The sequence below is a fragment of the Carcharhinus amblyrhynchos genome, chromosome 15, assembly GCF_965287045.1.
Source record: "Carcharhinus amblyrhynchos chromosome 15, sCarAmb.v2.hapA, whole genome shotgun sequence".
Taxonomy (NCBI): Eukaryota; Metazoa; Chordata; class Chondrichthyes; order Carcharhiniformes; family Carcharhinidae; genus Carcharhinus; species Carcharhinus amblyrhynchos.
Window position 1 is genome coordinate 68840333 of NC_137338.1, and position 13142 is coordinate 68853474.

General features: G+C 46.0%; 1 protein-coding gene across 4 annotated transcripts in view; it reads left to right on the forward strand.

Annotated features, from left to right (window-relative positions):
- The window catches only part of dgkh (diacylglycerol kinase, eta), a 522666-nt gene that overhangs the window by 383716 nt on the left and 125808 nt on the right, over positions 1 to 13142 (forward strand). For all 4 annotated transcript variants that reach the window (XM_080204138.1, XM_080204137.1, XM_080204139.1 and 1 more), the window contains 2 exons: positions 1360 to 1522; positions 9280 to 9388. In XM_080204138.1, the coding sequence (XP_080060264.1) occupies positions 1360 to 1522; positions 9280 to 9388 (272 nt within the window). The remainder of the gene's footprint in view (positions 1 to 1359; positions 1523 to 9279; positions 9389 to 13142) is intronic.

The following is a 13142-nucleotide window of genomic DNA, read 5'->3' on the forward strand; positions in this document are numbered from 1 at the left end:
TCCTTTTGTCTTTGGCATGGAGTTTGTCACATGCAGCAATCCCATACGACTATAGGTTAAGATCATTCATGAACTGCCAGGCCGCTTGTATTTTCTGCAGCTTTGGAGAGAATGTGTTTTATGTTTATATAGATTGTGTGAGGTTGCAGCCCCTTTTTGGCTATTTGAAGTGGCTACTACTCGAACTTTGACTGCACTTCAGCCACATGCATCGAACTGTTGGTCCATACAGTGTGGGGGGAGGGGGAAGAGGGTGTGTGGGCAGATCAGAAGACTTCCTCATGGGTCTATTCCTGGGCCTGGCTAAGTTGGGTAAGAAGTCTCTCAACACCAGATTAAAGTCCAACAGGTTTATCTGGTAGTCAAGCTGTCGGAGTCTCACCCCTTCATCAGGTGAATGAGAACTTGTGTTCACAAACAGGACATATACAGATACAAACTCAATTTACAAGATAATGGTTGGAATGCAAGCCTGTTTGTGAACACAAGTCCTCACTCACCTGATGAAGGAGCAAGACTCCAAAAGCTTGTGCTGCCACATAAATCTGTTGGACTTTAACTTGGTGTTGAGACTTCTTACTGTGCTTACCTCAGTCCAACGCCGGCATCTCCACATCCTGGCTAAGTTGGCCATTAACCGGTCCTATTCGCATGCTGTGGAGGGGCTTGTTAGTCCCGACTACCTGCCTCTATTCTATAGCTATGATCACATTCAGGTGTGCCAGAGAAGGAGCGTGGGGTGTTCTGTGATTTTGGGCGTTGCAGGGGGCTGCAGTGCATCATAAGCCTTGGAAACGACATTTTAAGTTTTGTCTTTATAATCTTTTATGAACCCAATAAACTAACCGAATTAAGAATTAAACAAATAAACAAGCCGTTGAAGGGATACTGTACCTTAATGAGTATAAAGAGAGTCAGTTACTGGGATGGTCTTTGGAGGCAGAGATCTGTTTTGCTGCATCCTGTGAATAAACCTACAAACAAGAAAAAGATCAGTGTTATGTTTCCTCCTTCAGCCAACATCTCCAAATATAGATTAGCTGGTCATCTATGTAGTTTATTCATTGCAAACCTTATTTTACACAAATTGGCTGCTCTATTTGCCTAAATAGTAAGTGTCTACACTTCTAAGTACTAATTTGGTTGGAAAGCAGATGTGGTAAGGCATCATAAGAATGACAGATAAATATTTCTGTAAATTGGCCAACATGGTGAAATAATAGACGCTACGCTCTTGTAGTAAAAAGCTCATCCAAATATACAGATTTGTTGCTGGTCTTCCTGTTTCATGGTACAGTGCTGATCTGTTGGATGTAGGACAGATTGAACTTGATGTGTTGCTGACTCTTTTCTGTGCAGGTTTCTGGAAAGCCAGTTGCCCACCATCTTGCGCCAGCCCACTTTTAGTCTTTGTCAATTCTAAGAGTGGAGACAATCAGGGAGTCAAGTTCCTCCGACGGTTCAAGCAGTTATTAAATCCAGCTCAAGTCTTCGATCTCATGAATGGAGGACCTCATCTTGGGTAAGCATGAGTTAAAAAATATTTTCAGATGAACTAATGTAAAACCTGTTGCACAGCTGTTTATCTGTCTGTCTGACAGTTCGGGATTTCCCCTGGGATATTTGATTTATTATAAAGGTACTTAAAAGCAGGATATATTCTTCCATATCCAGGCAGAATTTCTGCAGGACCCCAGCTTTAGTGACAGTGTCAGAAAGGATTCTGAGAAAGTGTTCAAAAGGATTAAATGAGTCTTTATATGTGTAGGTCTATACCTTACAAGGTCACTGACTTGTGAAATTGGCAACATTAGTTGAATATAGATTTTGAACAAAGGGTTTCAGTCATGTGCTGTTTGGGATTTTCTCTGAGGCTGGGCTGCTCCAGTCACTGGAACTATCCTGTACACAATGATTACTTCCATGATGTGTTTCGGAATAAGCTTACACTAAGCAAGCCCCAGGTGCTTCCTGAAGAGCCTTAATTCTCAGAATAGCATTAATTGTGAAAACCTTTACTTCACTTTGAGCAGGTTTTAATTGAATCTTTGCAATGGTGTAGGATGGTAAGTGTTGTTCCTTCATTAAGCAAAATACTGTGCTGCTGGGAATAAAAAGAAATGCAGCAAATACTCACCAAGGTCTGGCAGCGTCTGTGGAGAGACTTACTGTTTCAGGTCATATCAGATGACCGTTCATCATTGATCTGAAACGTTGGCTGAAATTCTCCCATCCTGCCCATGGAGAGTTTGGTGTGGATGGGCGTGGAGAATCTGGCTGGAGCCATAAAGTTGGAAACCCACCGCATAAAATCCTGTTGCAAGTCTCCCAATGGCGGGATAATGGTGGGTTACAGTTCCTGCTGGCAGGTGGAGTAAATGCAATTTGCATCTCATGAATGCTCATTAAAACAGATATCCAATGGCATCGCAAACAGGCCTTTCAATCTTGCGTCACACCAGTAAGAAATCACGTCAACCTCAAACCCCATTAATAATAGAGTGGTGCATGCAAGGCGGCCTCAGTTCGTCAGAGACTTCAAGGTGAGTGCATTGAAGCTTATCTACCATAGTGCTGTGCTGCTCCACCCTGCCAGGCAGACTGGTCCCCGCTCTCCATCTCATTGATGAGCTAGTCCTTATGGACAGCACCATGCTGCTGGACCCATGGATTCTCCTGTGTCACCAACTTGAATCAGTACTGTGCTTGAGGTTGGGGAGTACAGAGGTCTCTTTCTCCTTGGTGCCACACACCAGTGTCTAACTGGACAGCACTGAACTATGGGTCTCATGTAGCCCCCACAACAAAGCACTGAAGCTTGACTAGGGCTGTAGTGCAAGGTGGGGGAGATTTTGGCATGATGAAGATTAAGGGTAAGTTGGAAGGAAGGGATGTGGGGGAAAGGGTGAGAGCTCACAATAGCAGGCAGAGAGGCAAGAAGGTGGATCAAGAGGTCGGACAGTGGAAGACAAAGGGAAGACTATGGGAGAGAGGCTGGGCCCTGACAAGGTTCATGAAGTGTAGTCAAACAGGTGGTTTAAGGGAAAGTACATGTACAATTTGAAGGGGATATACACAGACTGTAGATTATGGATTGGGGACTTGTTGGTGTGGCACATTAAGGTAGGTTTGCACAAACAACAGGGCTGCAGTGCATTGTGAAGCTTACTTTTAACCATAGTCTTTGTAAATTGGAACTATGTCAAGATTCCTGTTTAAGTTCAGAGGCTGGCAGACAAAAGTTACAGAGTGCAGACATTTCTGGTGTGAAATGGAAAGGAGTCATAGGTGCTGGCAAGTTCAGAGATTATGTGAACCTCACAGTCAGAAGCATGGGGGACCACCAAGCTAGGTTCTGGGGCTCCTTGGAATGCACACTCACTCGTTGGTGCTGCTACAGTGGACAGGGTCCAGGTCAATTAAACAGAATTCAGAGCCCATTGCCCAGGAAGCAACAACAAGCCACCTTTCTAAATTTGTACTTTTAAAGGGAAAGGCAGAACTAAATAGCCTCATGGCAAAATTGGCAAAGCTACACCAAGTAAGACAGGAATGTAGCCTTGCAGAGCGAAGGCTATAGTGAAGGTGGCACAGCTACATCAATTGTGCTGTCCCACAAAGAGTAGTCACGGCTTAACAATTAATGTCACTCATCAGTGGCCAAAAAGATTTCATTCACCCTGAGCGAATGAATGCTCATAGTTATGTCATGAATGGAAATCAGAATCATTGTTTCAATTCATTGAAGTCATTCCTAAGAGTGCATGGAGCAATAGATTGCACCCATGTGGCTACACTGGCTCCTTGGCAACAGCCCTTGATGTTCATCAATTGCAAGAGATTCCATTCCGTCAATGTGCAGTTGGTGTGCCACCAACTGAAAGTACATCCTGCACATTCCCTGGGAGTTGCCATGTCTCCTGTATCCTCAGTCACTTCCAGGTGACTGGGATCTTTGTGGGGCCAGAAAGTCTGCAGAGATTGTTGGGGGATAAGGGAAACAGTGGCTCATGACCCTGAGGTGTCATCCTCAGATTCCAGTCAAAGAAAAGTACAAAGCTGCTCACGCCACCATACGCTCCCTCACAGAGCAGAAAATAGAAACTATGAAAATGTGATTCAAATGCCTGGACTGCTTGAGTGGCTCTCTGCAATATGCACTGGAGAGAGTTTGCTGCGTGATGACAGTTTGCTCTGTCCCTCACAACCTGGCTATGTAGAAAAGAGGAGAGGCCCTGCCAGAGGGCGAACTGGAGGAGGAGTCCTTCTTGGTAGCTGAAGATGAGGAGAGGCAGAACATCAAGGGAGTTGCTGAGGGACAACATGACAACCCTGATATCATGGAAGAGAGGAGAGTTGGGAGGCATGACCATGTTACCATCATAGCTGATAGGTTCCAAGAGTAATAATAGGTCAGATCATTAGGCAACATCTCATCTCGCCCTTCATGCCATTTTTTAACTTCTGAAGGAATAGGAACTATCACTGAGAGGACAGGTCCTACATTCGCGCTTGGGCCTTAAGTATTGATGACTCACTAGGGTTAGATCTTAGCTGTGTTTATCAGTGTACGGATAATTTTTTTAAAAGTTTTAAAGTTTATTAGTGTCACAAGTAGGTTTACATTATCAGTATAATGAAGTTACTGTGAAAGTTACCACACTCCAGCACCTATTCAGGCATACTGAGGAGAATTTGGCATGGCCAATACAGCTAACAAACAGTCTTTCAGACTGTGGGAGGAAATTGGAGCACCCGGAGGAAATCTGCGCAGACTAGGGGAGAACGTGCAGACTCCGCATAGTGACCCAAGCCAGGAATTGAACCTGGGTCCCTGGCACTGTGAGGCATCAGTGCTAACCACTGTGCTACCATGCTGCCTGATATGCTCACTCTGTTAACTTAAAGTCTAGCAAGGAGAACAAAGGGGTGAGTTGAGGTTGGATGCTTCCCCTGCCATGTAAGAATACAAACGCTGCCTTGTAGGAAATGCAGACCAGTGAGGGGTTCACGTCAGAAAGTGCATGCCTTGATTTGAGAAACTTATCGGTTAGAAAATTCTGAAGAGCTAACATCAGCTATTGCTACCCCTTGAGGACTAACGATAGAACTCACCCATCATACACTCTGAATAAAAAATGGCTCTATTTAAGAGGATTGCAAAGATCTAAACCAAAATGATTTCATCTGACCATTATATTCAAATACCCATAAAATGATTTACAAAAGGTGCAATTTATTCACAGTAATAGAGTACCTGTGATCCCGAGACAACATCAGAATGTTTTAAGTTTCCTAATTCTATCACTACGCCTTTGTGCAGTCCCAACATAATTCGCAGCGGGGATGGAGGCAGCCTACTGATTGCTACGCCCAGATGCCTGTGATGACCTTGAAGGATGTCCTCTGGTGGCTTGAGCCCTGAAAGACCAGCCTCTTGAGGGTTTCTTGCTCAGGGACAGAAGCACGTTGGTGACTTGTGCTGCTGAAGTTAGTGTAGGCACATAGCCTGAACAGCTGAAGTGGCCTGAATGGGAGCCCCCCGGCACTGTTTGGCTATGTAGTGAGTGCAAGGCTGAGCACAAATCAGGCAGGACGTACTGGACCAAGGTCACCATGGTATCACCAACCTTCCCATTGTGGCCTCAAGGCACTGACATGACTTTAGGCAGAATGCAGATGGACCCTTCCATCATACGCTCTAGTTTGATTAATGACTATCAAAGCTCTGTCCAGTGCGTCCCTTTGCATATCCGTCAGTGACCTGACAGCTGCTTCCAGAGGCTAAACATCTGACTGGAACTGAGCAGGTGACTGTTCTCTGGCAGCACTCTGAGTGCCAGAGATCCAGGATGTCCTGACCCCTGATTATTGCGAAGATGTCTGTGAGGTGTTCTCTGCAGCTGTGGTGAACACTGTGATGGTTATTCCTGAGCCCTCTCATCCTGACACGTGCCTCAGGGCTCGGAGCGCTGCTGGCCTGGTTAGCCGGCCAGTTTGTACCCGCATTAGACAATTTTAGTGGATGAGCTGAAGCTGTTTTAGTGGCACTCACTGTGAATCGCTGGATTCTGTGAAGTGATGGAGCTGAGGTCCATATTAGGTTGTTGTGGGGTGCCAAGTTCGGCATTGCCGCAGGAGCAATCCCAGTCCTCACCATTGAATTCTACAGCAGCCCCTTCAAACTCAGTGTGGCTGATATCTTTGTTGTCTCTCCATATGTCTGGGCTCATTCAGGCTTGTTGTCCACAAGTTTGGCCGATATGGAGACAAAAAAAAGAGATGTGATCAGAGGGAATGGAGCAGAGGTAATGCAAAGTGCATATCCCCTGTGTGTGTGAACCCTTCTCAGAAGAGATAGAGATTGGAGTTCGAGCAACAAGACAGATGGGATGATGGTGTTGTCAAAGTTTTGTTGCAAGAGTAAATGTTGCTATGTGTTTCCCTCAACTGAATGTGTGAGATCCATGAAGGGAGTAGTGGTTTGAGTACATGATGCCATGCTGCCATGGATCTGTTTAGTGACAGCAATTGCAAGCATTCATAGAGGAATCCCTACTATGCTGAAAAAGGTGAATCGGCCCATTGAGTCTGCATCAACTCCCCAAAAGAGGATCCCATTCAGGCCCTCCCCTCTGCCCTATCCCTGTAACACAGTGCATTTACCATAACTATTCCACCTAACTTTACATATCTTTACAGTATGGAAGGAAATGGATCACCCAGAGGAAACCCGCACAGATAAGGGAGAACAAGCATAAGAACAAAACATAAGAACATAAGAAATAGGAGCAGGAGCAGGCCAACCAGCCCCTCGAGCCTGCCCCGCCATTCAATAAGATCATGGCTGATCTATCTTGGCTCAGTTCCACATTCCCGCCCTCTCCCCATAATCCTTAATCCCCTCCCTTATCAAAAACCCATCAACCCGCGTCTTAAAAATATTTAGCGAGGTAGCCTCCACCACTTCAATGGGCAGAGAATTCCAGAGATTCACCACCCTTTGAGTGAGAAGTTCCTCCTCAACTCCGTTCTAAACCGCCCCCCCTTTATCTTGAGGCTGTGCCCCCTAGTCCTACTATCCTTTCTGAGCAGGAAGAGTCTCTCCACCTCTATCCTATCCATCCCATTCATCATCTTATACGTCTCAATGAGATCTCCCCTCATTCTTCTAAACTCTAACGAGTACAAGCCTAATTTATTCAGCCTCTCCTCATAGCTCAACCCCCTCAACTCCGGCATCAGCCTAGTAAACCTCCTCTGCACTCCCTCCAAGGCCAAAATATCCTTGCGTAAGTACGGCGCCCAAAACTGCACATAGTACTCCAGCTGCAGCCTCACCAATGCCCTATACAGCCGCAGCAAAACCTCCCTACTTTTATATTCAATCCCCCTCGCTATGAAGGCCAGCATCCCATTCGCCTTCCTGACCACCTGCTGCACCTGCAAGCTGGGTTTTTGCGACTCATGCACAAGGACCCCGAGGTCCCTCTGCACCGTCGCCTGCTGCAGTTTTTCTCCACGTAAGTAATAATCCTTCCTACCATTATTCCTACCAAAGTGGACCACCTCGCACTTGCCAACATTAAATTCCATCTGCCATTTCCTGGCCCATTCGCCCAGCCTATCTAGATCCTTCTGCAGACTCTCCACACCCTCCGCGCAAGTTGCCGTTCCACCAATCTTGGTGTCATCAGCAAATTTTGACACCATACACTCGGTTCCCTCCTCCAGATCATCTATATAAATGGTAAATAGCTGAGGCCCCAGCACCGACCCCTGGGGCACTCCACTGGTCACCAACCGCCAATCCGAATAGCACCCATTGACCCCCCACTCTCTGCCTCCTATTTGACAACCAATCCTCTATTCATGCTAACACCCTACCCCCAATTCCATGCCCCCTGACCTTCTGCAATAACCTCTTGTGAGGCACCTTGTCAAACGCCTTCTGAAAATCAAGAAAGACCACATCCACCGGCTCTCCTCTATCCACCGCCCTAGACACATCCTCATAGAACTCCAGTAAATTCGTCAGACACGACTTCCCCTTAACGAAACCGTGCTGTGTCCGCTCTATCAAGCAATTCCCCTGAAGATGCCTCGCTATTTCCTCCTTGATGATGGATTCTAACATCTTACCCACAGCAGACGTTAAACTAACCGGCCTATAATTCCCCGCCTTCTGCCTGGCACCCTTCTTAAACAACGGCGTAACATTAGCCATTTTCCAATCTTCCGGCACTTCCCCGGAATCCAGCGACGTCTGGAAAATAACCACCAAGGCATCCACTATCACCTCCGCCATTTCTTTCAGAACCCTCGGATGCATTCCATCCGGTCCTGGGGATTTGTCCACAATCAGGACAAGGGCAGCAGGCACATTGGAGCACCACCGTCTGCAAGTTCCCCGCCAAGTCATTCATCATCTTGACTTGGAAATATGTCATCTTTCCTTTGTAGTCGCTGGGTCAAAATCCTGGATTTCTCTGCCAAACAACACATGGCCTGCAGTGTTTCAAGAAGGCAACTCACCATCACCTTCTCAAGGGCAACTAGGGATGGGCAATAAATGCTGGCCAACCAGTGAAGACCATGTCCCACGACCGAATAAAATCAAATCAATGAAGGTGGGGAGATGCCAATTTCAAGTGTAACGAAATGTGAGAGATGCAGATGCAGACAGCCCAAGTACACAGAGGAGAAAATCACAGAGGAAACACGATCCTTCGCTGGTGGGTGGCAGCCACATTGACCTCTTGGGCAGTGGCTTTGCAGGCTGGAGAGGTGAGGTTAGTGTGCTTCTTTGACAGACTCTGAAGTAAAGAAGTTCCCACTCACTGAATAAGGGTCTCAAGAGCACTGGTGCTGCTGCCTTCTTGAATTTTCCTCTGGGTTCTAGGCATCCTACATGGGCTGGTGAAGACAGGTGGGCTGAATAGAATGGTATGAGTGTGCTGCAGTGGTGTTTAAATATGGCGTTGGGACCTTGAAACCCACCAGCTGAGGGCAGGTATTCGAATCAGGTGCCTGCCCACTTGGAGAGGCGGAGAGGAACTCATCTGTGCATAATTAATGAGGTACCAAGCTCTGAATCTGACATGGGATTCCACCATTCTGGTCAGCTGGAGCTGCTCGCCACTGCACTTCATCTCAAAATGGGAGATTTGTGCCTGTTGACTCTGTTCCTCTCTCCATTGATGTTGCCAGACCTGCTGAGTATTTCTGTCATTTTCTGTTTTGGTCTTTTATGATCAGTTGTTTTTCTTCTTCTTTCAGTTTACGATTATTTCAAAAATTTGACAATTTCCGCATTCTGGTTTGTGGAGGAGATGGAAGTGTTGGATGGGTTTTATCTGAGATTGATAAACTAAACCTACACAAGCAGGTGAGGAGCTGTCAGGCAAACTGAGTACACAAACTGTTCCAGAAAGCTTGGCCTGAATACTGTTTGATAACATTTATTGTGTATATTTTTCTTGGACTCTTCTGAATTGGTCATTTGAATCGCAGCTAGCAGATACTTTTTTAAAAGCCTTATGCTTTGAATGAAAAGAATAACAGGTTTACATCCCAATCGAGGTGGACTCCAGGTAGCAATTTGTATCACAGTGAGCATTGCATGTGTTGAGAATGCTGTTCAGGGAGAAGTGTCTGGTGGTGATCAGATCTATCTGATCTGATCTTATCTTGGATGTCCCCAGGGCACCCTGTGGCATGGCTTTGTCTGTAAGATGTGAGTTACACAAACCCCGTGTTAGCAGCAAAGTTCAAGTCTCATCTCCATCCAGTCTCATTTATTTTTCCCAGATCATGATACCCAAGGCAACAGGACTATGCCTCCTGGACTGTGCCCAATCCCACTTTGAAATCCCGCAGTAGACAAAGATGTTAAGTCTTCTGCTACTGAAAGTACCAATCCCCTCATTGAACTGGCCTTTCATCTTTGTAGTGGAACACATCATCGGAGTAGAGATACTCATCAGCTTAATTGGTCCTGTTTAAATTGAAAGGCGATGCAGAGAACACATTCTGAACCATTTGGGGCTCCAGCATCAAAAGTAGCAATATTCTGCAAAGCCTGAATATTGCTCACATGTATACTCTGAACTCTTACCCTGCCAGATGAAAGTGTAATGTTTATCATGAGTAACTGCTGATTCCCATGTTGTGTTAATGTTCTGAAGCAAAACTGTAGTGTCTTCTCCAAGGCACAGACATGGGCAAGACTTAAGAAGATCCTGAGCTGCCCAACATCGGGGTCTCCCTCTCAACACCCCCACCCCCCCAACACCAGTTGAGTCCAAAGAAATGCATTAGCATTCCAAGATTTGCCAGAAAGATGACACATTTAGACTTCAGTCTGCTTTTGGGCTGCACTCCAGATTTTTGTTAGGGTTTACTCCTTTAGCCTTCAACTCTCGTGAGATATCCACAAGGCAGTGGAGCTATTCACTCATTGCTGGGAGTTTGATTCTTGACTGTCAGGGTGTGTCCACATGCCACTGGGGGCACATTGCATGTCTGGGAGCCAAACCTGTTCCACATTCCTCTGAGGCTTTATCCTGGGCTTTGAGGGATACAGTTTTCATGTGTCAGCAGAAGGCAACACAGTTGAGGTTGCCAATGGAGAGGCTGTATACTGACAGGGAGAAACCTCCACATTTACCTCTCTTTTTCGCATTGCTGCAAGCCAGCAGTGTGGGCTGAAAATGAAAAGCAAACGAGCACACAAAAGCAGAAAGCGTGCTAACTCTCTTCACCCATACAATAGACATATCAAATCAATCTGATGGACACATCATGGTATGGTGGTAAACAGGCTTCGCTGTAAGGAACTTGCTACTTTTGATACTAGAGCCCCAACAAATGGTTCAGAATGTGTTCTCTGCATCTCCTCTCAACTCAAATGCACGCAATGAACTAAAGAGAGTCCAACCACCTCCACTTGATATTCAATGGCATTTTGTCACTAAATCTTCCATCAACACCCTTAGGGTTACCAGAAATTGAACTGCACCTACCACATAAATATTGTGGCTACAAGAGCAGGTCAGAAGCCGGGAATTCTGTGGAGAGTAACTCGCCTCCTGTCTCCCCAATATTTGTCCACCATCTGCAGGCACAAGTCAGGAGTGTGATCAAATACTCCCCACTTGCCTGGATGAGTGCAGCTCCGTCAACACTCAAGAAATTTAGTGCCATCCTGGACAAAGCAGCCCGCTTGATTGAAACCTCATCCACCATCTTAAAGTTTACTCTCTCCACCACTAATGCACCATGTTTAGTGTATACTATACATGAAATGCACTGCAGCAATTTGGCAAAGCTTCTTGCCAAAGAATACGAGGAAGCAAATAACAGCACCTTCCAAACCCACAATCTTTACCAGCTATAAGAAGAAAGGCAGCAGACTCCCAGGAGTACCACCATCTGCAAGCTCCCCTTACGTGTACCATCCTGACTTGCAACTATGTCACTGTTCCTTCACTGTCGTTGGACTACAGCACATTACCACCTTCTCAAAGGTAATCAGGAATGGACAGCAAATGCTGGCCTTGCCAGTGAGTGCTACATCCTATGAACAAATAAATTAAATAAACAAATAAATAGATCCACACATATATCTATGTGTATACAGGTATAGCCTCCTTCCAGTTCCAAAAAATATTCCATTGATCCCGAATCTCTGAGAACTCTCTTTAAGGCAGTTTTCGATTCAATTAAATACCTTAGCTCTGATCCTGGGATTTCATATTTTAGCCAATGTGGAATCATACAAAAAATTAAAATATACATTAATTGTATTTCTCCTGTTCCAGTATCAACAATGTCATAGAACATAGAACACTACAGCACAAACAGGCCCTTTGGCCCACAAGTTGCGCCGATCATATCCATGCCTACCAGGCCTATCTATAATTCTCAATCCCATTAAATCCCACGTACTCATCCAGAAGTCTCTTAAAAGACCCCAACGAGTTCGCCTCTACCACCACCGATGGCAGCCGATTCCACTCACTCACCACCCTCTGAGTGAAAAACTTACCCCTGACATCCCCTCTGTACCTGCTCCCCAGCACCTTAAACCTGTGTTCTCTCATAGCGACCATTTCAGCCCTGGGAAATAGCCTTTGAGAATCCACCCTATCTATTCCTCTCAACATTTTATAAACCTCTATCAGGTCGCCTCTCAACCTTCGTCTTTCCAGGGAGAAAAGACCTAGCTCCCTCAACCTATCCTCATAAGACATGCCACCCAATCCAGGAAACAGAAAGATTTGAGAATAGTTCTAGGGATGAACATAGAACATTACAGCGTGGAACAGGCCCTTCGGCCCACAATGTTGCGCCGACCAGTCTTATTTTTAAAAAAAAACATTGACCCACTAATCTAAACCAATCCCTTTTCGTCCATAAACCCATCCACCAATCCCTTAAACGCCCCCAAACTAGGCGCATTTACAACTGCAGCAGGCAGGGCATTCCAGTCCCTCACCACCCTCTGGGTAAAGAACCTGCCCCTGACATCCGTCCTATAACTACCCCCCCTTAATTTAAAGCCATGCCCCCTCGTGCTAGATTTCTCCATCCGAGGAAACAGGCTATCACCATCCACCCTATCTAAACCTCTAATCATCTTATATGTTTCTATAAGATCCCCTCTTAGCTGCCTTCTTTCCAGTGAAAACAACCCCAAATCCCTCAGTCTCTCCTCATAGGACCTCCCCTGCATACCAGGCAACATCCTGGTAAACCTCCTCTGCACCCTCTCCAAAGCCTCCACATCCTTCCTGTAATGTGGGGACCAGAACTGCACACAGTACTCCAAGTGCGGCCGCACCAGAGTTGTGTACAGTTGCAACATGACGCTGCGACTCCTAAATTCAATCCCCCTACCAATAAACGCCAAGACACCGTACGCCTTCTTAACAACCTTATCTACTTGATTCCCAACTTTCAGGGATCTATGTACACATACACCTAGATCCCTCTGCTCCTCCACTCTATTCAAAGTCCTCCCGTTAGCCCTATACTCAACACATCTGTTATTCCTACCGAAATGGATTACCTCACACTTCTCCGCATTAAACTCCATCCGCCACCTCGCGGCCCAGCTCTGCAACCTGTCCAAGTCACCC